The 24,075-nt window shown below is 57.0% G+C and overlaps 1 protein-coding gene across 1 annotated transcript in view; it reads right to left on the reverse strand.

Annotated features, from left to right (window-relative positions):
- GRID2IP (Grid2 interacting protein) overlaps nucleotides 1–23,764 on the reverse strand; it is a 38,757-nt gene extending 14,993 nt beyond the window's left edge. Inside the window, exons 1-8 of the mRNA XM_075058271.1 lie at nucleotides 23,201–23,764; nucleotides 20,228–20,382; nucleotides 8,663–8,917; nucleotides 7,047–7,132; nucleotides 6,534–6,603; nucleotides 5,108–5,202; nucleotides 3,461–3,644; nucleotides 578–732 (exon numbers count right to left, since the gene is read on the reverse strand). Of these exons, the coding sequence (XP_074914372.1) occupies nucleotides 578–732; nucleotides 3,461–3,644; nucleotides 5,108–5,202; nucleotides 6,534–6,603; nucleotides 7,047–7,132; nucleotides 8,663–8,917; nucleotides 20,228–20,382; nucleotides 23,201–23,764 (1,564 nt within the window). The remainder of the gene's footprint in view (nucleotides 1–577; nucleotides 733–3,460; nucleotides 3,645–5,107; nucleotides 5,203–6,533; nucleotides 6,604–7,046; nucleotides 7,133–8,662; nucleotides 8,918–20,227; nucleotides 20,383–23,200) is intronic.
- Between the last annotated feature and the right edge of the window lie 311 nt (nucleotides 23,765–24,075).

Genomic DNA, 24,075 nt, shown 5'->3' on the forward strand with positions numbered 1-24,075 from the left:
CTTTTTTCTCTTCAGGAGAGCAGCACTCCCGGACAGGCACGGCACTGCCGGGGGAGCCGTGCTCCCCACGTCCTCTCACCACGGATACCCACGTACGGATACCTGCATACATCTGACTGCTGGAGACATCCTGAGGCACACCACCGTCACTGCTTATTTTGCCTCTCTGATCTGAACGCTGCCCCTAAACCGGCTATTTCCTTTCGGGACTTCCTGACCTCTAACGACCCGAGCAGCTTCCAAAATCCTTTGCTCCCAAAGACAAGCTCTCAGATGCCATCTCTACTCTCAGAGCAGAGTTTCCTTCCAAAACTACACGGCTCCGTGATGCAGAAAAGGTAACCTCCCGCCTGCTTAACAGATCAACCTCATCGGTAACAGGAGCTGGAAACTCCTCTGCGATGCTCTACATCCCGTGCGGCCAACTCCTCCGCGCAGGCAGCGTGTGGGCAGGAGCCAGCAGGAGCCCTCTGCTCCCTCGCCGCCCCAGCCTGCTCCCAGCGCGACCGACCGAGGTCCCCGGGGACCCGGTGGGACACGGCGTGTCCGTGCCAGAGTGCAGGGGCTTTCCTCTCACCTGCCAAGGACTTGTAACCAAGAAACCTGGCAATCTTTTGCTGGCAGTGCTCCTGCTCTTCGTACGTCAGCAGCTGGTAGATAAACTGCCAAATTACTTGCTTGGCCGGTGTGTCCAGCACCGGGTACACATCCACAATGAGAGTGTCAATGTTCCTGCAAAATTGGAAAGAGAGGGCTGGGCAGTGAGCACATCCCTACGGCACAGCCCCACCACGCCGCTTCCCTGGGCTCCGGCGCTTCCCAGCCTGCCTCCACCTGGGTCTCAGCTGCCGGGCTCGCCTCTTTGCCAACAAACAGATGTCTTTGGCACAAACAGATGATTTCAAAGCGGAGGTGCCGGGCTGCAAGCAAGAGACCGAGCCCTTTGGGAAGTGGAGTTGGGCAGCTGGTGCTAATGGGGAGAGCAAACTCCCTGGGGACCAGCAGCACCTGACAGCCAGGTATAAAACCTGGTTCGTGAGTCACCTGGGGTTTATGAGGAGTGAGAGGGGTGGAGGAGCACCAGGAACCAGAGAGAAATTGTGGAAAGACCTGAATTTTAGCCAGCAGCAGGTAAGCAGGCTCAGGGAGAAATGCATTGGAAAGGGTAGCTGGGCTGGCAGGCTCGCTGGGCTGAGGGGTCGGTCTCATTTTGGCTCTGTGGTGTGTAGAGATGGTGAAAGGGCTGCTGAGAATAGCAGGGCTGAGCACCCGATTCTGTGAGGAGGGTAAAGCAGCCAGGGGGAGGAGGGCTGTCCTGAGTCAGAGAGCTAAAGCCAGGCTGCTTTTCTACTAAGAAACTGAGGCAGAGATGATGGGTTAAAGCTCACTGCAACTATTGCATCCTTAATGTAGAAGTAATAGTAAGAACTTCTTATAAAGAGCTGGAAGGAGACTGCATACATAGGAACAAATCTGTTGGCTTGATGTTAATTGAATGGACCATCACTGCCTTCCAAGGGGCAGGGACCAGGCATGCAGGAGAAAGCAGAAGGGTGAAGAGGCTCAAATACTGCAAGGAATTTGTTAATGAAGTGTCTTGGGTGTCCTCAGAGGCCAGCAGGGATGAGAAGCAGTAGGAGCCATCTACAGCCTGCCAGAAGCCACCTGCTAAATTTCTCCCTAGTTTGGGGCTAATTTGCCTTTTCTGTGGAGCTGGACACAGCTCTTGGCTGTCAGAAGCCTATTTCCTATTCTGAAAAGTTAAAGCATTGTGGAGGAGCTGCTGAGGCAGATGGCTGCTCTGCCCTGCGAAGGCACTGCTCCTCCCGGGTGGCGGACGGGGCCGGCTGGCTTGTCATGTGCAAACTGGCTGCAGGGCCAAAGCCCAGAACAGGGATGTCCCGACTCCGTCTCTGGCGTTTGCTGCTGGGAAATGCTGGTATCCACATGCCGTGGTGGCAAGAAACATAAACTTAATGTTTGGAGATTTCCCTCCTTGTTGGAGCAGTTAGAGGCCACAGCTGCTCATCTGGGACAGGCATGCAATTAGGTCATGATGAATTAGTGTTAAATGGAGCAGTGGCCTTTGCATCAAGCTGTCCAGGGTAGTGACAGGCAAAATGAGATGGCTGGAGGAGAGGGTGGGCCTGCCGGTGCCCCTGCTGTGCCTTTTTCCCCGCAGCCAGCAGTTTTGGGGCAGGCAGCAGTGACTGCCCCCCGCAGAACACTGCTGGAAGATGGAGGAATGTGTGCTGCCCTGCACTGGGAGGGGGACCTGGGGACTTGATTCGTGGTACTGGGCTTCCCGTCCTTGTACCACTGAGCAAGAGCAAATACCCTGCTAAGATCAGGTCTGTGTTTCCCAGTTGCAGACCCTGGGGACCAGATCTGCTCCCACAGCTGCCGCTCCTCGGGCTGAAAAGCCCAACCGGGGAACCCCGTAGAAGCAGTGCAGTCTCAGGAGAGCATAAAGCAATGATTTCTGCTTTACTGGGGCAGTGTTAGTGATTGCTGGGCCTCAAGAGGATTCACCTAGCTGGTGCTGGGGGGGTTACGCAGCTGTGCCTCCGCCAGCACCTGCAGGTACCGAGGCAGCCCAGCCTCCCCGCGGGCAGGGCGATGCTGCGGCGTGGTGCACAGGGGCAGTGCCACAGCTTTATACTCTGTAGTTTCTGTTCTCTCTTACCGTCAGTAACCTAAATGCTGAGGGCTTTACTGCATTTCCTTGTCAAACTAAGGATTTCGGATCCTCTGATCCTTTGGGCTTTGTACCAGCAGGCTGCTGCACCATTGCAGCAGGAGCATGCCTGGCCATGAAAGGTGCATCCACAGCCTGTGTGGGACCCGGGCTCCCGAGGAGCAGCCAGGCAATCCGGCTCGGTCAGCTCAGCAGCTGTGGGAAGAGGGAGCGAGCATCTCCCAGCACCCAGAGGGATGGCTTATTCCCCATGGTGCGGAAAGGTTAAAGATCAAGGGCAGAAAACAAAGTCACTCTTGAAAGTCTCGAGTCTGCCAGGGGATCGGTTTTGACCCTTGCAGCAGGGTGGGGAGGATGTGCTCCATTGCAGGATGAGGGCTCTGCCAGCCACAGCAGTTCCCACGCTGCCACCAAGGGAGTGCTGCAGCCAAGATGCTGAGAAGAGTGAGAAGATAAGGATAAAATGCAGTGAGATTTACTGAAAGAGGTGAAATGGGATCTGTGGCCATTGGGGAGAGCCAGACAGTGAGAGAGCCCATGCTGCGGTGGACCAAGGTCCCTTTATGAGGGATTAAGGGGTGACCAAATTAACCTCAAAAGCTAAAGGGTCTGCCCTGTGCTTGGGCAGGACACCTGGTAAGAGATGGGCTTGTGCCCTGTGGACAAGCACAGGGAAATACACAGCTGAGGAAATCAGAGAACATGATCACAGCAGAGCTCAGGGCTGACAGCATTAGAGGAATGGAGCTGCTAACGAGTTACCGATGTTGAAAGAAGCCTTCCAGTGCTTTGCAGATGGTATAGCGCTCAGGTGGAGTCAGCAGGTGCTCCAGCTGCTGGGTGAAGGTCCTTCCTTGAATCTTGATGCTAGAGGGGAGTATCTCTGCAACCCACTGCAGGGAGGTGAGGGCGGAGGAGGTGCTCGGGGAATCAGCAGAGTCAGAGTCTGCAAGGCGCAGGTAGAAAGAAAAAAGAAAATTCAACAGACAAAGGGTCTTAACCATGGGTTAAAAGGCTTGTGCTGAAACCAGGGGTTGGTCCTGGGGACAGCTGGGGCGACTGCACCCGTGCCTAATGGGTGCTCCATAGAAATACAAATCCTGATGTGCTGATACAGACATTGTTACCTCAGCAAAAACAGATTTCGGTCACTGGAAGGCAGCATGGTGACAAGGTGAAATGGCTCGTCTGGAGCTGTGACTACCCCTGCCTTCCTCCCATCCTCTGGACCTGCTGCTCTGGAGCTCATGGCTGTTCCAGTAGGTCCATGGACCTGCTGGAGCCGAGCAGGAGTGTTTTGACTGGGCTGCTCTCCGGGGTCTATCTCTTCAACCACGCTGCTTCCACATTTTCCGTGAGCATGTGCAGGTGGTATTCCTCCTCTGGCCCTCCAAAGCCTCTGCTCAAGTTTCAAAGCACTTTATGATAATCATTGACTTTAAAAGCAGCATCAGTCAAGGATTACTGCGAGTGAACCGAGGCACGGAAGGTTATTTGCTTTGCCACACTCATCTGCACTGGTCCCTGTGCTGCCTCTGCAGTGAGTGCAGGGCAATAAGCACAGCTGGGAGAAGGGACCCAACTGAGACTGTGGGATGCACTTATCCACACAGGAATATGGCCAAGGTAGTGGGAGTGAAAAATTCTACCTTTTCTTGGTTTCTTTTGCGGGACAGTGAAGCAGTTTGGGTGCCGCTAGCTCTGTACTGTGAAGTAGCGAGGTGCTCGGTTTTGTTTCTAGCACACATGCAGATGAGTTGGTATCACAGTGCTCCTAATACGAAGCCCAGGAGAGTCCATTGCTGCTCTGGAGGGAAGAGCCAGTCCCTAATTCCTGGGCCTGCACATTGCGGAGCAGCACCCCAATAGCACACTGACCCTCCTGTGTTCACACAGCTTCGGAAACACAGCAGTGTCCGTGCTCTGCCCTGGGCTGTGGTCTTGCCCCTCTGCTGAAATTGTGCTGACAACCCTCATTGCCCCAGACACCCTCCTCTCCCACTGACTCGCTCACCAGCAACAAGCTAAATTATTCATAACAGCAGCAGTTATTCTGAACAGCACAGTCCATACACAACCGTGGGATTTGCAAAGCGACCATGGATGCACAGGGTTGGATTACTTCGGTCAAGTACATGGCACAGACTGCATGTAAAGGACATTGGCAAGGGCCGTCAAGGACGATCATACAGTAGGATGAACCCTTCTGGAGAGCAGCCAAGCCTGAGATTAAGCCTGATCCCAGAAAACGGGCAGCCGCGTGCCCTGGCGGGAGGAGCAGCCCTCCGGGCAGCGCATTAAACCTGCCAAGCCTACGGAAGGTATTTGGCAATTCCCTCCTGCGCAGGGAATTCAGGAGCCGGCGTGGGGTTTCTGCCGCTCCTGGCCCTCTTTTCCCTGCGCTCTTACCGTTGGAGAAGTTGACGATCCCCTCTTCCACCACCAAGGTGGGCATCGCCCCGCTGCCCTGCAGCATCGACACCACCTTGTCATGGGAGCAGTTCCTGCGGGGCACAGGAGAGCCCGGGTCAGAGCTGCCAGGCTGCCTGCCTGCGCGGGCACCGCTGCGGGCAGCAGCTCGCGGGAGAGCAGCGGTAAAATGGAGTTTGCAGCTGCCATCGTTTATCTTGCAAAAAGCCTCATCTTGCTGCTCAGAGCCAGGCAGCGTCAGGCTCCGCTGCGATTCCCCTGGACTCTCAATCTTTGCTTGGTTTTATCTCTGCTGCACAGAAAAGAGTCTCCCCGAGGGAGAGCGTGAACCACCCCCCTGTGACTGGGCTCTCCGCTCTACCTGCAGCAAGGAATAACCGCAGGGCATGCCTGCGAGCACCCTGTGGAGCCGTTACGGCAAATGAAGCCAGCGTTACTTTAATCTACTCTCAGACCCAGAAGATGAACTTTCAATTTAAATGATACAGTGCTGCGGGTCTCTTCTTGCCTGTCCTAATTCTGCATGAAAAGAAAATGCAAGGTGGATGTAAAATACATTTTTGTAGGCAAAAAAAATCTTGGCATGTCCTTGGAGAAGGGTATGGGCTGGCCTGGGACAATGCCTGCCAAAATGCAGGCTCAGAGGACAATCTTCAACTCTGTCTCCTCTATTCTCTGGCAATGCTGCATCAGCCAACAGTTTGCTGGATCAGCTGAAATGTGAGAACCTGAGCACTGACAGAAGCAGCATCAGATGTTTAACCTTTAAATATTCATCAGTCTCTTATCGTGTAGCCTCTTCTAACCCTTTGCTCTTGCTTTTTGTGTGGAAAGACCAACCCAAGGAAATATGGGGCTGCTGCCACTGCCCAGTGAGGTGCACACTCAGCTCTGCTTCAATCGCTTTGTTGTGCTCAAATAATATATAGAAGAAATAACTTATGGGTGGAAATGTGATTGCCCATGTGGTTTTAAGCTTATGTTCCCATTCTGGGAGTGATTTGTGGGCTGGCTGGTGCTCTGCTCCTTTTAAGAGCAGACCCCCAGGTGTTAAACACATACAACTTAACTCACAGTGGCTCGAATCAGGGTCTGCGGGTGGGTTGCAGTCAGGACACCAGTTATATATAGTGTGTCATGCATTATACATGGTTATGTGCACAGAGAAGTCAAAGGAGGAGCAGGGATGGAGCCGAAATACTACTCTTAGAGCCAGTTTTTGTAAAAGAATATTAAAGGAGATGCCCATATGGGGTGAAACCCCTCATGCACCTCAGTAGACAGCTCTTGAGGATGCCCAGCTCTTGTTTCTCTTGCACAAGAGTGAACAAGTGAACATATGTGTGCTTGGCCACCTACCACCCCCAGGGGCCCCTTGGCACAGGACTTCTAAAGAGCCTCTTACCTCATGTCCAGACCGTTGAGGAATAGGATCCGGTCTCCAGGTTTGAGAGCTGCCTTCTCAGCCGGGCTCCCTAAATGCACAGGGAACAAGAAGGGCTTTAGCTGGCGGACCCCTGCTCATAGGGATGCGGTCCCACCTCCCTGGCTGCTGTGTGCCCAGCCATGCCCAGGGACACCCCCCAGGGCAGGGTATCTGCTCCAGGTGGATTATCTGGGTGGGCTGGAGCCGTTCACCAGGCACAGTGATGCCAGTGCCCAGCTTGCAGTGGAAACTCAGGTGTGATTTCAGGCTATTCACTGACCACAGACATTCTCCACCTTTCAAAATAGGGAGTGCATAAAGCCAAACTAAATTGTACCAAAGACCCTAGATACTCAACTCGGGAAACTGCATCACTGAGCCTTGTTAAAGCCCCTTTTGCTGTTTTCTAGCAAACAGCGGGCACCTAAAATTTTGAGTTCAGACCAGAGTTAAGAAAGTTCCTTTGAATCTTGTGGCTGGAGGCTTTCTTACCTGGCAGAACAGACTCGATCCACACCGGGGCATGGCCACGTAGCGTGAAGCCAAAGCTTCTGTTGCCTTTATAAACTCGCACAGTTCTGCAGGTGAAAAAAAGCAAATGTGAAATCAGAGCCCACTATTTGATTCTTGTTTCCTTCCCCAGCCCCTCTCAAGCCCCATTAGCCTGGGTGTCTCCTGAGTGCCCAAGCCCTCAATGCTCCCTGTGTCCACACAAGGGCCCCTTTGATACCAAAGTGTCTTTCAAAGGGGAGCCCCCAAAACGTGCCCTGCCCACGGGGACAGGGGATGGAGGGAAGGTGGGTGCAAGTTTGGTGGCCCTGGATGGCCACAGTGCAGTTTGTCCTGCCTGCAGCCTGCCCGTGCCGGGGAGCAGAGGGAGCTCATGGTGCTGAGCTCATGGTGGGTGGTGGGATGGGGAGTGGTCCGGGGGTGCTAGAAATGGCCCAGACAAAACCTCAGGGGAGGCTGGAGGGATCTGGATGCTCTGGAGGCAGGAAGAGATGCAGAGCCCCTGAGCATGGCTTCTTGGTCTGCATTAATTACCTAATTCATAAAACCACCGTCCAGTCCTTCAAATCCAATGTGTTTTTAAAGTGGAACATGAGATATAGCTTGTGTATTACATAGAATAAGAGAGACAATGTGTTTTAGGGGGCAAAGATCTCATAGGCTGATGAGAGAGAAATTAAATTCTGCTAGGATATTTTGGAAGGAGCATTAGGAAATCTCCCTGCTGGGAGGCTGATTGGAGCTGGGAGCTGTTCCCTGCGGGGAGCTGGGGAAAGGCAACAACACCGAGATCATTTACAACCAGAAAGCCTCTTGTAGGGACTGATCCTACACTGGCAGGGAGGCAGACTGCGCTGGAACTGGATTTTGGATAAGTCGCAGCAAAAATTATCTTGGCGGGAAGGTGGCCTGTGGCCGAACACCCTGGAGATACCAGCTGGAGGCAGGGGAATAGCTCAGGATCTGCCTGTGGCAGCACAGTCCGTCCCAGGAGTATTTTCCAGCTGTGCTGGCGGGCCAAATCCTGCTCTCTTGTTCGTGAGACAGGGCTGGGAACGGAGCAGCCAGCACGGCAGGGCTCCTCGGCCCTCCGGGGCTGCTGAGGTCTGGCCATATGGGTAGTGGGAAATGGGTTAATCCCCTGGGCACCGTCCTTCCCCCCGCAGCCTTGCACCCAGACGCCCGCCGGGGCAGGGCAGGATGATACAGCCTGCTCTGTGCCCAGGTACCCTGCATCCCCCCGGCACGGCCAGGCACCCTGCAGCTCGGCCACCCACCCACACAGGAGCCGACATCCCCTCGCAGCCTGCAAGTGCCGTCTCAGCTCCACGCGTGGCTCGTCCCAGCCAGCCCTGCAGCAGCGAGGGGGCAGAAAGGGTTGCCCAGAGCTGGGACGAGGGCTGCAAACACGCCCAACCTACGAGAGGGAGAGGTCCTTGTTCGTCCCCAGCCCAGGAGGAATTCACCCACTGTGCACACCGAAGACATGCCATTTCCTAGCGCTTCTCCCCTTTCCCTGGCATCCCTCCTCCATGTCACCGTCCATGCAAAATCAGACGCTGCCGCTGTGAGCGCAGGGTGTCCAGGAGAGGTGTTACCTGCGGGCAGCCCCCGAGGCCACGTTGCTGGTGATGAGCGAAGTGGTTTTCCGTAGGCTCTTGCTGGCCTCCTCGTGGCTGCGGGGCACGGAGCTGGCACGGGTGGAAACGAGGAGCCGTTCCTGGTGATCTTCACTCCGGCTGCGTCGCAGCCGATTGCTGTGCTGCTCACTCTTGGAGCGGCAGAGCTTGCTGATCAGGCTCTGCGACACCACCTCGTCAAACCGCTGCCGGTGCTTCTTGGGGATGAAAATCCTGGAGAAATGAGACAAGGGAGGGGAGTGAGGAGCAGGGCAAAGGCAGCTATGGCCCAGACCTCTGGATCCAGCCATACCTGGAAAGGAAAGGTCAAAGCAGCCCTAGCCCCTCATGCGCTCTTGGCCTGTCATCCCAGTGCTGCAAATGCCAGGGCTGGGGATGCCAGGGATGCTAGGGACACCAGGGACACTGGCTGCATCTCTTGTCCCATCCCATGCACAGCTCTATTGGGGTGAGGATGTTGGACCCCTCCACAGTGCTCACATACTGATTCAAACAGCTCAGTTCCTCCTCACGCGTCCCGTCCCGGACCCCTTCAGCTGCTGGTACTAGTATGCCAATGATGAGGTTCAGCTTGAGTCCCAGATTAATTGCCAGGCAGCCAGCCAGGCAGGGGAGGACTCTTGCCCCCACAGTGCCCGTTCCGTCATCACCCCGCTCCTTGCTGCATGGTACCCACAGTCAGGGGTCCCAACGCGCAAGTGCCCCCTGTGTTGCCAGTGCCAAACCACCTCCTCCAGACCCACTTCTTTCTCAGCACAGTGTGGGACCCCCAAAATGTTGCTCCCCATCTGCTGCCCCAGCCCCTCTGCCGGGAGCCCTGGACTCCGCTCTCCTGGGCTCCAGCCTCGGCTTCTGCCACCCCCCCATCTCCTGCCATGGCCAGGCAGGAGCCTCGCGCCCCTTGGGAGATACTGGTGCTGCAGGGACAAGGATGGGCACGGTGACGCTGCAGGCGAGGGGACATTACTGGGAACTTGCTCTGTTCCAGGTCCCCTCCCCTCTGGTCTGTAGGAGCTGCTCTGCCAGCAGCCAAGTGGCCTTTGTGCCCCCGCAAGGACCCCCTGGGACCCTCAGGGGATGCATAAAGCAGGATCCCAGGAGGGAGCAAGGAGGGTGCGTCTGCACTGCTCCTAGCCCGGCCAGGGGTTCACCCCTGTAACACGGGGAAACGCTTTTCCTTTTCCATTTCCTTCTGTCATCGCAATGGTGAGACACTGACACCCCACTCACCTACTCCTACCCTCCCATTTGCACATTTAGGGGCTTCTGGAGGAGCGGTTATCTCCGTGTGTTTCTATAGCAACTCCTCCCTGCACCCGTACCGGGCTGCCTGTCGCAGCTGCATTTGCTCTTGCTCGTTAGACAATACCGTCTTGTGAGGTTCGTTAGCGCTCCTCACCTCGTGGTGCATGAGAACGCGCTCCCTACATTAACACAAACTCTGACACTCGGCAGAGGAGGGATGCCAGCATCACTTCCAAACTGCCTGGGGACCACATCTCTGGGGGGGGGGGGGGGGGGTGGCACAAACTGGGCCAAACTCGCAGCTGGCGTCAGAGGACCCAGAGCAACTTGCTGCGAGGGCTGCAGTGCCAGCGTGACACGGCTGTGATGGCAGCTGGTTGCTAATGAAGCGCAGCTGGAGAGGCTGGGGCTGGCGGGGGGCTCCCATGGGTCTCCCCTCTCCGTTGGGCAACTTCACCAAAGGAACCACAAAACCTGGGTGAAGCCAGAGGAGAAGGAAAGGAAGGCTTCAAATCCCAAATCTACCAGGACCAGGACATCTCTATTTCCCCCCAACAAAAGGCAGAATTCGAAATAAGAGCTGATGCTCACACTGAGTAGGAGCAGACAGATCGCAAGCCAGCCTGAGGCTGACATATGCTCACACAAAGCATTTGGTGACAATTTAAAATAAGTAACACATCAGTACAATTCACAGTCAATTTGTGATTAAGCAGCAACTAGAAAAGAGTGAAATCATGCTAATAAATAGTTGACCCAGCTGTAAGCAGGCTCCTGCGGGACCGAGGGCTGCCGCAGCCCCGTGGCAGGGGAGGATGCGGTGCAGCAGCAGCAAGTCCCGGCAGGACCCCGCACCTCTGCCCTGGGCTGGGCTCCCGCCAGGGAAAAGTCCGGGTTCCTCGCAGGCAAAACGAGCGTGCTCCCATTTAAGTTGGCCAAATTAAATTGGCCCTGCTCGTTCCGGCAGGGCTGTCCCACTTTGCACTGACTGCTACTTTGCCTGCAGGCTGACAAACATCAGGGTTGAGGAGCAAAGTACAGCTAGCTCAATAACCAGGCACAAGGACATGCCTTAAGGGTTTCGCCATGAATTAACTCAGTGCTAAAGTCAAATGGTGTCTTAGCAAGGAGAGGAGCTAACTGGTAAAAATAATCCTATTAAAGCATGCAAAAGAGTTTCCTTTGCAAAACCCTTGAGAGAATTTGCAGGGTGGCCTCGGGGAGCCTGGGATGGCCCCGTGCCGCAGTGCTGCTGGAGGCTGCATCCCCGAGCTCCCTGACGCCCTGCGATTCAGTGGGTGCTCAGGTCTAGTCCTTAGCGAGGGACCCACCAAAGGCAGCATGTGGGGTGTCATTAGACAGCATTAATGCCTCAGCCTGTCCTCTGCTCCAGCACAATGCTGCCTGTGCAGCATGCACCGGCACTGGCATTGGCACCGGTACCAGCACAGGGCAGGTGGTGCCCGGTGCTTAGTGGGAAACCGTGGCTATTTCTGCAGCGCTCTGCCATCCCATGGGATAAACCTGGCTTTGCCCATTGTCGTGGCACTGAGGAGCAACACCCAGCTGGGGTTTCCCTCTCCCAGCAAATCCCACCGGGGCACAGGGAGCACGGATGCGACCACCCTGTTTGCAGAGGTCAGCCTGGGACCAGGAGCAGACCCCCCTGTCCCAGCAGCACCGCACGCTACACATGCCCATGGGAGGCCTTGGGAGGCGTGCGGCGCTGACCTCATGCCTTCAGCTTCCTCTTCCTCCTCCTCGTGTGCTCCAAGTCAGCCCTGGCTCTGTTCCCTGTTGGAAAGGGGACAGGAAAGGCGTCCCCAGCCCTGGGCACTGCAGCCCTGTGCCCACTCCCCAGCCCCCGGGCAGGGTGCACCAAGCCCCAGCACACTAACCCTCCTCTGCAGGAGTGTCAGCACATGCTCTTCCAGGCTATTCAGTCTGCTTTAACACACAAATGCAAATTCAAGGTGTTTTCCAGGCTGGGAGAGGCCCCAGAGGCTGCAAGATGCTTCACCTTCACTCCCTCTCCGAAGCATCCCGGCCGGGACGGCAGCACGCTGCCACGGGGCTGGAAACCGCCTGGCAGGAGCCCATCGGCCAGCGTGCCCGTCCCCAGCCGCTCGGCTCCCTGCTCTGGGGCTCACTTCAGCAGAACGTCTTTAGCGCATCCCGGTCTTTGTCACACTTCACTATTTTTAAAACTCCCAGGGGGGTCACTTGCAGCTCACCTCTGGACAGACAGTCCCATTTCTGCAGCCTGCGATCACTGACAGCTGCCTCCCTTGCCAGCCCAATGCACTGGAAAACCACCTTTCACGCCTGCACGTGTCCTGTGATGGGCACTGAGCTCACCTGGAGGTTCCTAGCCCGGGATGCTGGATGATGAGGCTCACCGGCACAGGATGAGTCCCCTTGACCAGGGCAGCAGTGGCAGCTCTGGCCTTGGTGGGAGCAGCTGAAAGCAGCCCCAGGTTTGCTCAGAGCTCACCCTCAGCCAGGGCTGGGAGGGAGGGGTCCCCAGTCCTCACTCCATCGCACCCCCTGCCCCACGCAGCATCCCCAAACCCTCGTCCTCACCACCCATCCCTTTGCTGGACTAAAGGCACGGAGACAAAGCAGACCCAGATGGGCTCTTCCCGCCTCTCCCCAGCCTCCTACCCCCAATTTTTCATCTGAGCTTTGCTCGACCCCCCCCAGCACCTCGTGCTACCGGTGCGGTGGGCGCAGGTTGGCGGCAGGGCTGCACCGGTGCTGGGAGGCAGGATCCCCGCAGCTCAGAGAGGCAGGGGAGACGTCGCGGGGACGTCTGCCGGGGCGCGAGACTTTCCCAGCGCATCCAACACCATGCACGCCGCGCGGAGGAGCAGAGCAGAGAGACGTACCGAAAATGCCGAGAGAAACTCCGGTCCTTTCCCATTTGTCAGGGTGCGGTGGGAACAAAAGGGAGCTGCTTCAGATCCTCATGCAGCTGAGTCTCAGCCTCGGCTCACGCCCACGACGCGGCCGGATCCAACAACCAAACCGCGCGCCAGCCGGTGCCCCCCTGCCACTTGGCACCCCCACGGTGCGTGGGGACCGTGGCCAGATGGGCCGGCTCGCCGGCAAACTCTACCTGGGTTGGCTCCCTGCCTCCCTTCGCCCTCGCCTCCCCACCGCGCTCTCAGTCCCAGGCGGAGGTTTACCATCTACCGAGCGCCTCCTTTTTTTATCAGTTGGGCTTTAGCCCCTGCTCTGCCCTCCCTGCTCCGGCTCTGCCCCGGCTCACAGCGACGAAGCCTCTCGCTTTCCCTAAAAACTGCAGTCGCTGTAATTTCCAGCTGGAACAATCTCGTAACAGAAAGGAGGGCACGGCTCCGCGCCGAACTCCGGGGGGATGCCTCCCTGGTGCTAATTAGTTGACTTCTAAAGTGCTTCTGTTTAAATTACATGCTGCTGTAATGGGTGAGAAACCTTAAAGGCAAACAGCATCGGCGGTGGGTGTGCGGCTGCTGGGCATGCAGGTGGAGCTGCCTGGGCTGGACCGGGACCAGGACCGGGACCAGGACCAGCGTCATGGGCCCAAACCTCCTCCCGAGTCGCGGAGCGTCATTTACCCCCAGGGTAACACAGCAGCGCTTTGCATTAGGGATAGAAGATTTAAAAAAAACCCTCTTTAATTTAAATAACGCCATCTTTAAACACAGCACTCGCGTTTGATGAAGAGGATGTGAAGCTTTCCAGAGCTGCCAACATCAGATACAATCTCCAGGTAGCAAAGGAAGGAAAAATGAAAAATGTATGGTTTAGCCCCAAAACAACTAGCAAAGACCTGACCTTGAGTCTGTCAGTTGTGCAGAAAAACACATCCCAGGGTGGATTAAAACACTGAGCTACACTTGGATTATGTCTGAACTGTGCTGTGCAAACAGCTACCAGTCTGGAAAAGCACTTCTGCCCCAACAGCATGCCGCAGTGCTAAAATTCATATGCTTTTGGGAGAGAAAAGTCTTATATGGCTTTACCCATGTTACAGGACTTCTGCTTATGAACCTGTACAGATTTTTCTCAAACTTAATCTACCTGTGTGCATGGTAGGGGTGTTGGCAGCCTTGCTCTGGCCTCCCACCCCAGCAGCACCAGCGGCCACGGGGGGATGCGGTGCCTCCGAACCCTCATGCGCGAGCAGGACTCGCTCCAGCCTGGCAGCGAGCACGGACCTGTGATTTTCACGGAGGCTGTTATCCTGTTATCCCCGGTAATGGGAGGGTCCGTAATCACTCATCTGGCTGCAGATGTTTTGCAGATGTGACAGTTGTTATTATTAAATAGGAACGAAGGTGCTTTTCCACCCAGGAGTGCAGATGTGGTGGGATGCAGTGGCCGTGCACCGGGGCCAGGACCCCCTCGCAGCCCTTCCCTGGCCACCCTGGCTCCGCACGGCAGCTTTTGGGAAGGGTCACCCTCTCATGACACATCCCTGCACCGGCTCCAGTAATGATTGATGCACATTGTCTGCCGGTAAGAGCCTCACCAAAGCAATGCCGCAGCCCATGCCTGGCTGGGGGTCACCTTCCCCGTCAGCCGCCGGGGCCCCAAGGTGGTCTCGCCTATCCCAAACTTCGTGTCCCTGTGCCCAAACCACTCTGCACACCAAGAGCCGGTGGCTTTGTCCTTCCCCTGGCAGGGACGGGCAGCCCCACAGCTGCCGGGAACATGGAGAACTTCAAAGAAACCCTCAGAAAGGCTTTTTCTGCAGCTTCCATCCTGCCTGGCATCACCCAGTGGGTGCAAACAGCTGCTCGATACAGCCCCGGCCTCGTGGCCAGACCCCCAGACCCCCTGTGGCACGTGTGGGACCCTGCCAGCCGCTGTGCTGGGGAGATGTGGGGCCACCAGCAGCTCCCACGCACCCCGTGCCCCATACCAGCACCCGACACTGGCCCTGGGGTGCAGGGACTTGTGTCTCCCTCTGCTTTTCGGAGCCGCAGAGAGTGGTCACCTCAGCCGAGGCACTGCCCCCAACCTGCTTTCTGCTGGGAACACCAGCACAAATGTGGCTTTCCACGTTTTGTTTAAGATACTGGAAAACTCAGACCAAGTAACCACTTCCCAAAATAAAAGTTGTGACCCAGTGGTGGGGTGGAAGTGGGCCAGGCTGATATAATCTGCATTATAGCCATAGTTTGATTTGTCAAAAGAAATTAATCTCCTAACAGGAGATTTTGCACCGAGGCATTTTGGTCATGACCTATTTGAACTCAGCCAATAAAAAAGGAACTCCGCTCCCAATTGTTTTCACTGGTGGCACGTTTTTTTCCTGCTGCCCTAATTCCCTTTTTTTGGGCAGTTGAACATATGTTGGGCTATCAGATTAGGGATTTTTTTAAAACAGAAGCAAACAAGAGCTGCTTTTCCTCCATTATCGTCCTGCCATCCGCGCAGTTTCACAGTGGGTCTGCCCAGACCGTGGGCAGGAGGACGATGTCCACGTAAGGTTTGAAGTGCTGTATCTGGCAGCAGCCAGAGCGATGTGGGTTCAGGGGGGGTCACCCATGCCCCAAGCTGCATCCGCACCCGAGAGAGCTGGAAAGCTTCCCCCAGCCTTGGAGGAGTAGGTACATGGAGGGGGGACGACAAGCAGGGAAGCAGCACAATCTATAATATATAAATCCTGATGGCTAAAATGAAATCTTTTATCCAGACACAGTCACAGATGGCTGGAGTATTTTAATACAGGAACATGCCAAGTGATTTTATTGCCATGGAAAACAAGCCGAGACAAATAGATTGTGTTTGGAACATTATTAAAATGAACTTGGTGGAATTTTACCCATAATAAGGGAACCCCCGATGGGCAGCAATTTTATCTTTGTCAGGGATCAAAAGTGACTGCAATCAGAGCGGCACTCGCCTTGGCCCAGCCACCACGGGCCAGCAGCTTCAGCTGCACGCTTTGCTTTTCCCCCAGGAGCAGAGGCTCTTCGGGAAGCAAACGGACTGTAACCAAAGCAGCGAAGTAACAAACTACCCCTAACTATTCTCCCTGCAGTGGACTGAAGCACAACATGACTTAAAGGAGATCTGTGACAACATATAGCAGTCTAAACAGCCCGAGAGTTATCATCTAATGAATTAATGCGGCCAGGGTGAGAGGCTGGATGTGCTCCGGAGCACAGACGCATCATGCTATTCAAATCCAGGTTAACGGGACAACGTCCGTGTAAGCATCAACACCCGTGTTTTATGCACCAGCTTTTGTAGCACTGCAGGTCAGTGGGGAGGAAGGGATCTGCGTTTCCATTGCTCCCCAATTCTACCGCAAACAGATGTTTCGAACCTGAACGCCGCTGCCGGGAGCTGGTGCAACGCTGGCATGAGCACTGCCGGTGCTGCTGCCAGCGCTGGGGGAACGCGCAGTGCAAAGGGAAACGCCAACGGGTACATAGTGGTGTGAAAATGCTAAACCCCTGTGCCACGCAGGTGAGGATCCCCCCCGTACCTCTCGGCTCGGAGGGCGACTTCGGCCCCCAGAGTCCAGGGAAAAACCGGTGGCCGTTGCGACAGCACTGCAGAGCACTTGGGTGCAGAGCCGGCACCGCTCCCCTGCTGGAATTGCAGCTCTGCCCTGGTTTGGAAACAGCTCAGAAATAAGAGCAGTGCCGAGAGGCGCATGCCCCTGGGACCCCGACCTGCCCAAAATAACCTGCTCCCCTCCCCACGCCGGCGCGAGGCACACGCAGCCCCTGCACACGCGCTCGGCACGGCCGCAGGGAGCAGAGGAGACAAACCCCGCAGCTCCCCCGGGACTAGACCCAGGCTTTGGCATTTGCAGGTGATGGAGTAACACAAAATAAGAGATTTCCCTCTCCCCGGCAGAGCTGTGATGCCTGCGGAGTCCCTGACAAGAGCAGCTCTGATGCAATACGGATGCTAAGAGTTAATTAACTTTTAGCACATTTCATTTTTGCGGTGCCAGGGGTTGCTAGATTCAAGAATTAAGCTGTTTTAAACCCCTTCCCCTCCCAGCCCCCTCGGCTCCCAGGAAAGGTCCGTTCGTTACTCACCCGAGACAGCTCATCTTGCCCCCTCGCTGCCGTATTTCATCATTCTTGAGCAGAACTACAATTGTGCACTTTTACTACACACACCAGCCATATGGGCAGGGGATGGGAGCGGGGAGGAACTGGCGCAGCACGTGTGTTATCCCCGCTATCCACAACCAAACAGATGAAGAAAATGTCAGCAAATTAAAATCTGCAGGAGCTTAATTCTGGGCAAATAGGATGAAATCCATTTGAGCTGAAAAGGAAAAAAAAAAACCCAACACCGGAAAAAGCCCAGCTCGAGGACAGATGAGAGGAGGGGAGGTGTCTGCAGCCCCAAGTCAATCTGTGAGCCGAGTCGGGGGGTCTTGGGTTACGCTGCGCCGCAGCACTTTGCAGGGAGCACGTTAAACCCCGAGGGGAGCCCGGGGAGGGGACAGGCAGGGGAGGGAGGACAGCCGGCAACAGCAACGGCCCGAAAATAAATACAGCTGGTGCAGAGGGAAGATCCAATCAGGCCAGCGCAAGGGTCAGCGGCAGACGGGGACGTACTGGCCGCCTGGCTCTGCATGGCAGGAGCCACGCGGTCACCCACGGCGGGCCACCGCCACGGACCCCGCGGCAGGGGTCAGCCAACCTGCCGGAGCCCGGGGCTGCCGGCAAGGTGAGTGTTGGGGACCCTTGCCAGCATCACCCCCCGGCATCGCCCCCAGCATCCCTCCCCAGTCCCTGGCCGATGGGCACCACCATTGCTGGAGGGAAGGGGCTTGTCCCGGCCCCTCCGAGGGCTCCTCTCGGCACCTCTCCTCCAGGCTTTGCAGGGTGGGAGGCACGGGCGAGCTCCTGGTGTGCGGGACTGCTCCCCGCATCTCAGGTGGAAACAGCCCCCAGAGAGCCAGGCACAGCCTCACAGGGATGCCTGGGCTGGCTGATGGGTTCCAAGCCCGTCCTCGTACGGCTCCGCGTGCCGTGGGGGTGGTCCCGCAGGACAAGCCCCAGGATGCTCACTGGGTCAGCTCAGATGGGCTCCGTTCGCCCGAACTGCACCAACACTGCCCGGGGGTGGCTGCCCTGCACCCCGGGGACGGTGAGACAGCCACACCAGCACCCCATCCCCGGAGCCAGCACTGGAGCCGGGATCCCCCCCTTGCATGAATCCCCCGCACAGCCCTTCCCCAGTCCCGGGGTGCTGGCTCGGGGCGCAGACCCCAAACCCCTCCTCAGCCAGCAACGGACCGAACCGGCTCGAGCCGTGCGGAAATCACCCATGTGTATTCACAACACCCCCTAAATCCAGAGCACCCAGGAGCCGCTCACCACCTTTCAGTGAGTTATTAAAAGCATTAAAAGCTCTTGCTCGGCAGCAAACCCATCGGATGGGAGACCCCGGGATAAGCAGCTCCTATCACGCACGGCAGCGCATACGGAGCTGCCCCCACCTCCCTAGTACCCCCGCAGCTGGGAAACCTGGTCTCCAAAGCACCTTTTTTTTTTTTTTTTATTTTCTTGACTTCATTTCATTAAGATTAGACGGTAAATCTTTTCCCTAAGCTAAATATTTCATTTCTATTAAACCGAGATCAGCTGCCTGATTTACGGCTCTTCTTGCCCCAGACCCGGTGTTAACCTTTCACACAGGGGCACGGGGTGACCGCGGGGTTTGACTCTCTTATCAGGGGGTCTGTAACGTGACGCTTCCCCATGGCATCACAGAGCTGGGCATGCGATGAGCTCTGCACTGCACGAAGGGGACAGCAGCACCGGGTGCAGACACGTTCTTCTCTGCTAATGTGGGGGTCACTGGGGCGGGGACACCCTGGGGGGAACCGGCTGTGCCCCCCGCAGAGGGGCTTGCATCAGGAGGAAAATTCGGACACTTATTCAAATCCCCTCTGTGGGGGAAATAATCCTGTATAATTCCCCAGGGATGAAGTCAAAGGGGGTCTCTGAGGCGTTCAAGGCATGACCATGGATCTTGCTGGGGAAAAGATTGTTCTTGAATTGTGGATGGTGGGTTTTTGTTTTTTTTTTTAATTGGGACTAGTTTGGGGTGACAGCTCAGGCGGGACTCGGTGCCATCCATCCCTGGCCCCAGCCCCAGCCGTTTGCAGGTCGGGTCCCTCCAGGACATTCGGGGGGGACACGACAGCCCAGACATGGGCACCCGGACAAGACGGCTGCCGGGGAGCTGGCGGTCCCCTCTGCACCCTGGGTCTGCAGGGCTCTGTGCCCGTCCCCACTCAGGTATGGGGGGGTGCCGGGCAGCCCACGTGCAACCGCAGCAGAGCAAGGGGACGGTGCGTGGCAAGGGCCACTGACCCACTCTCCCCACCCTCCCCACCGCCAGATCACGGCAGGCGCAGCGGAGACCCCGGCACGGGGATGTTGTTATGGTAACTGTAATATCTTGCAATTCCACTGATTAAAGCAAGAATTGGAAAGCCGGACCCGGAGTGGGGCCAGATGGAGACCTGATTCCCTAATGGCCATCGTCTCAGCCTGGCCGTAATCCCCACCACGTGTCCATGCACCGGCACCAGCACCGTCCCGCAGTGCCAGCCCACGCTGCAAGAAGAGCAGCGGACCGGCTGCACCAGCTGCGCACCCGTGGCACGACTGCTCTGCCGGGGACTCAAGAGGTGCCGGGGACCCCGAGCCCAAGCGGAGCATTACTGTAGCATCCCAGGATGTGTGACCACAGCCCCGGCAACCCGGGATGCTGCGGGGAGTGCTGGCCTGGAGGCAGCAGCCCATGGCACCCGCCAAGCCACCCCCGCTGCCAGAGCTGCTGGCAGCCCTGGCCAACCCTTTGCCCATCGCCAGCTCTCGCCTTGCAGAGCTCTGTTTATTTTCCGGCCAGGCTCTTGAAGAATCGCCAGCCGTTCTGCAGCTAATCCCACCTCCCTTTGAAAGGACGGCCAGAAACGGGAGCCATGTCCCATGCTGCAGGCGGAGGCGGTGGCTCGGTGGGGCTGGTGACCACCGATCCCTGCAGGGACGGTGCCGGCCAGCAGGCAGGAGCAGGTCCTCCCGTCCCGCCACGCAGGCTGGCGGGCACAGGGATGCCAGGCTGAGACCCTGCCAAGCTCAGCTGAGCTGCCCCTTGGAAAAGGGGTTGGCATCTTCCCTGCACTAACCTCCTGGCCCATGCCTGCACCGCTCAGCCCTGCACGCTCGCCACCGACGGGCAGATGGATGCCCGTGGTTTAAAGACCACCACTGCAGCATGGAGGTAACTGGTACCCTGTACCTGATGTTGTCAATCAGATGCTGGTGGGACTCCTGGGTGAGGACCATGCAGAGGGCATAGGCCAAGTACTCCACCTTCCGCTCCGCCGCGTACTGCTTCAGGATGGTGAACACCTTCTCCTTGACCTCTGGCTGGTCACCGAGGATGTCATCTACCTGCAGCATGGGAGCCGGGAAAGAGGGAAAGGGTATTGAGCAGCAGAGCAGTTAACCACGCATACAGAGGCACTGACGGTGCAGAAAATGTGTCCGTCTCATTGCAGCGCCTGGTCAGCCAGCGAGGAGGGAACCCATGCAGGGAGGAAAGAGAAACTTCAGACATCGGCCCATCACGCAGCACCACTGGGGCCTTGCAGACATCCCTAGTGTTGCTGTTCTGTGTATTATAAACATTGCACTGGAACAGTGGCATGACCCCAGACCCCAAAACTCTGCTGGGTCACAAGTGGCCCCGCAGGAGAGGCTCTGGCATGGCTGGGCTGGGACCTGGCGGATCGGTCTGGAGTCTACCTGGCAGAGGACACCGCGATGGGCTTTTGGAGGTATTTAAGCCTCTAATCACGGCCTGATCCTGCCAGGCAGCACTGCCCTGCCATTAACTCTGGGAGGCTGCAGGGAAGTGGTGAGAGGGAATGCAAACGTGAGCACCAGCAAACAGCATCGGCAGCTCCCAGCCGCTGTCCTGTCCTCTCCACCTGTGACAGCCGCGACAGGCAGAGTAATTAGCTAATTACCATTGAGCCAATTACCCTGCTTGGGACCCTCCTTATTAGCTTCTTGCCAGGCTAGGGGGCTGTCTCTTGCCCTGGGTCTGTGCTGGGCAGTGGGTGCTGGTAGCTTGCCTGCAGCCTGGCTGTGCGCAGCAAATGTGTGGGATGCAGAAGACTCCCTGTGACCGCCCTGCGGCCCCTGCGCCCGTTGGGTCTTCCTGCAAGGGGATGGGTTTGTGCTGTCAGCAGGTTTAACTGCTTCCCTCCAGCTCTGCAAGTGGGGGGAGCGGAGCCCCTCGCCCTTCCCCGCTGCACAGGGGCTGCGTGCAGGGCTGTGTGTGTGCAACCCTGCGGCATCGCCCGGCCAAGCTCCCTGTGCCGGCTGGGAGAAGCCCTTGTCCAGGGAATGGGAAGAGCCGTTCCCTCCGGGTGCTCATCCCACTTGGCAGCTCCCCAGGGAGGGCCAGCACCGGCACCTCGACCCCCAGTGCAACCCTCCAGATGCTGCTGGGTTTGCGCAGCCGCCGCGGGGGGCTCCCGGCAGCAGCTTCAAGGTTACCAAATCTGGGGCAGCCAAGGCAGCTGCATCCCCCAGGGCAGACTCGCATGTTTTTCAGTCCCAAGGTCCGGCACAGAAATGACGAAAGACTGTGGTGTTCCCGGTGGGCTGAATCCCAGGATGCTGCTGTTAAATTTTTGCCTGGGCTGAGACCGCAGGGCTTGGCGGGGTGGGAATGGCGGGGTGCTGCCACCCTCGTGTCAGTGCAGTCCCCAGCATGTCCCTGAGTGTGCAAGGGACAAGAGGACATGTTGACCTGGAACTGAGACCATAAGTACCTCTATCACTTTCTGGTGATGCCCCCAGGCTGCCGGGATGCTCGGCTGGCACAGCCCGGCTCCAGCCCTGGCCCTGCTGCCACCCGTCTGTCTGTCTGCCAGGTGAGCGCAATTCAGACAGGGGCTCTGCCAAATGAATGAGGGTGGGAAAAGCCTCCATATCTCAGGCTTGCGAGTGACCTGCGGGCAGTGCAGGCATGAAATGCGAGCCACCGGCACCCTCCAACCTTCCAGCCGTGCGGCGGGTGGGCAGGAGTACCGGCTGCTTGCAGCACCGGCACCAGCAGCACCTACCAGAGCTGAGCTTCCAGGTAAATGAGGGAGTAAAGCACCCCACTGGGTTTTATTATTTTCTGCATCGTGTAAAAAGACGACGCCACTTAAAACATCTGCGCCATTAACTCTCTCTAGAGAGGCATTTGCCAGCCGAGCTGCACTCCAGTGCCCAGGAGCCAGCGGCACACGTGCCCTGCAAACCTGCTTCTGCCCAGGCTGGCGGGGGCCGTGGCGGGCGGCTTTGCTGGGCAGGGAAGGGAGGCGGCAGAGGTGCTGCTGCGGGTGCTCATGGCATCGCGACCAGCTCGCTTGCTCCAAAAGCGCTCTCCTGTGATCGTCTAGGAAACGTTTACATGGTCTAATGCGGCTTCACGAGATGGAGGCAGCGTGGAACAACCTCTCATCCTCTTGTTAATCTCCTGTAATCAGCAGGTATCTGTTTCACATGCGATGCTCTGCCTTATGAATCCAAACCTCCGTGCATATTTGTGAATCTTTAATGTAGAAGCTGACTGAGGGGATTCGGCTGATACCCACGAATCTCTTTATGAATATCTTGTTCCTTTATTAGCTCAGGATCAAAAAAACCACAAGCCTGGTTATTTTCATAACAGTATTTTAAAAGGCTACTTTGAAATGGAAATTAGAAAGATTAAAAAAACAACCATGATCAAATTTATAATTAGCATGAGGCGATGTGTTCGGTAAACTACCCACTAGGAAGCTTTCAGGAACACAATGAAGATATAATCAGATTGATGTTTTCCCTTTGCAACAAAATAAGAGCTAAAATGTCTGTGGGATGACATGCTCAAACTTTGAAGGGACATCCAGACATGCAGGAGAGAGGGATCTGCCCCCGTGGGTTTCCAGACGCTCTTGTAGTGTGAAGGAATAAGTCACTTGGGGTCATCCCCCAGAAGATCTCCAAGCTCTTTGCAGCATCCCTCTATTCTCCCAGGGATTACTGAAATACAGGTAATTACGAGAACCTTCTGGGGTGACGCCCTGAATCTGCACCCCAGCCCTGGGACCAAGCCAGGAGCATCCCCCCCCGAGCACACTGCAAAGGCTGAACGCAGGAATCTCCAAACCTCTCAGTGCAGGGGTTGCCCAGAGCCCCGGACACTCACCCCACGCCCCAGCCTTACCTTTCTGCTGAATTCCTGCGCTTTCTGCTTCCTCTCCTGGCGCACGGCGTCGGCGCTGGGGATGGTGTCCCGCGTGCCGCCCCGGCGCTGCGGCCGCAGCAGCCCCAGCCGCAGGGACCGTCCGTGGCAGGACCCCACCAAGGCGACCGCCGCCTCCTGCAGCATCACCGGCATCCCGTTGACTTCCAGCACGTAATCCCCCGGCTCCATCCCGCAGGCGGCGGCGGGTGACTCCGGGCTGATGCTGGCCACTCGCGGGGGGCTGCCGCTCGCCAGCTCGAAGCCGAAGCATCCCCGGGGACCGGGGGGGATGTCGACGTGCTGCAGGCGAGAGACCACCCCAATGCTGGGGGGCACGTTGCCGCAGCGCCTGGCCAGCCCGAGCAGCGCCTCGCAGCCCAGGGAGGAGACGGGCTGCCCCTCGATTTCCACCACCTCGTCGCCCGGTCGCAGCCCCGCCACCGCCGCACTGCTGCCATCCTGCACCCAGAGGATGTAGCATGGACCGGTCCCGCCTATCTTGAACCCGAAGGCCTCGGGCCAGCCCTGGTTGGTTGCTGGCATGGCTGCAACTGGAAAAGAAGGAGGGGAGGAAAAAAAGGAGTTGTGATGTGTTTTCCATCCTTAAGGTTAGATGGTGTGGATGCCATCAGGTGTGGGGGCTCTAATCTGTGCTGCATCCCCCACCGTGGGAAGAAATGCCCCAAGAGGGATGCTTTTCCTCTGTATTTCCCTAAAAAAATAGCTTTTATTCTTCTATCGTCATGCCGCTGGCAGTGCCAGTGCCATTAGCAGTGAGGAAGCTGCGTTGGCTGGAAGGGTCGGTGCTAAACCTGGCACCCGGACCATGGCCTCGCACAGCCCTTGTCTCACCC

This window comes from Buteo buteo, chromosome 27, assembly GCF_964188355.1.
Source record: "Buteo buteo chromosome 27, bButBut1.hap1.1, whole genome shotgun sequence".
NCBI lineage: Eukaryota > Metazoa > Chordata > Aves > Accipitriformes > Accipitridae > Buteo > Buteo buteo.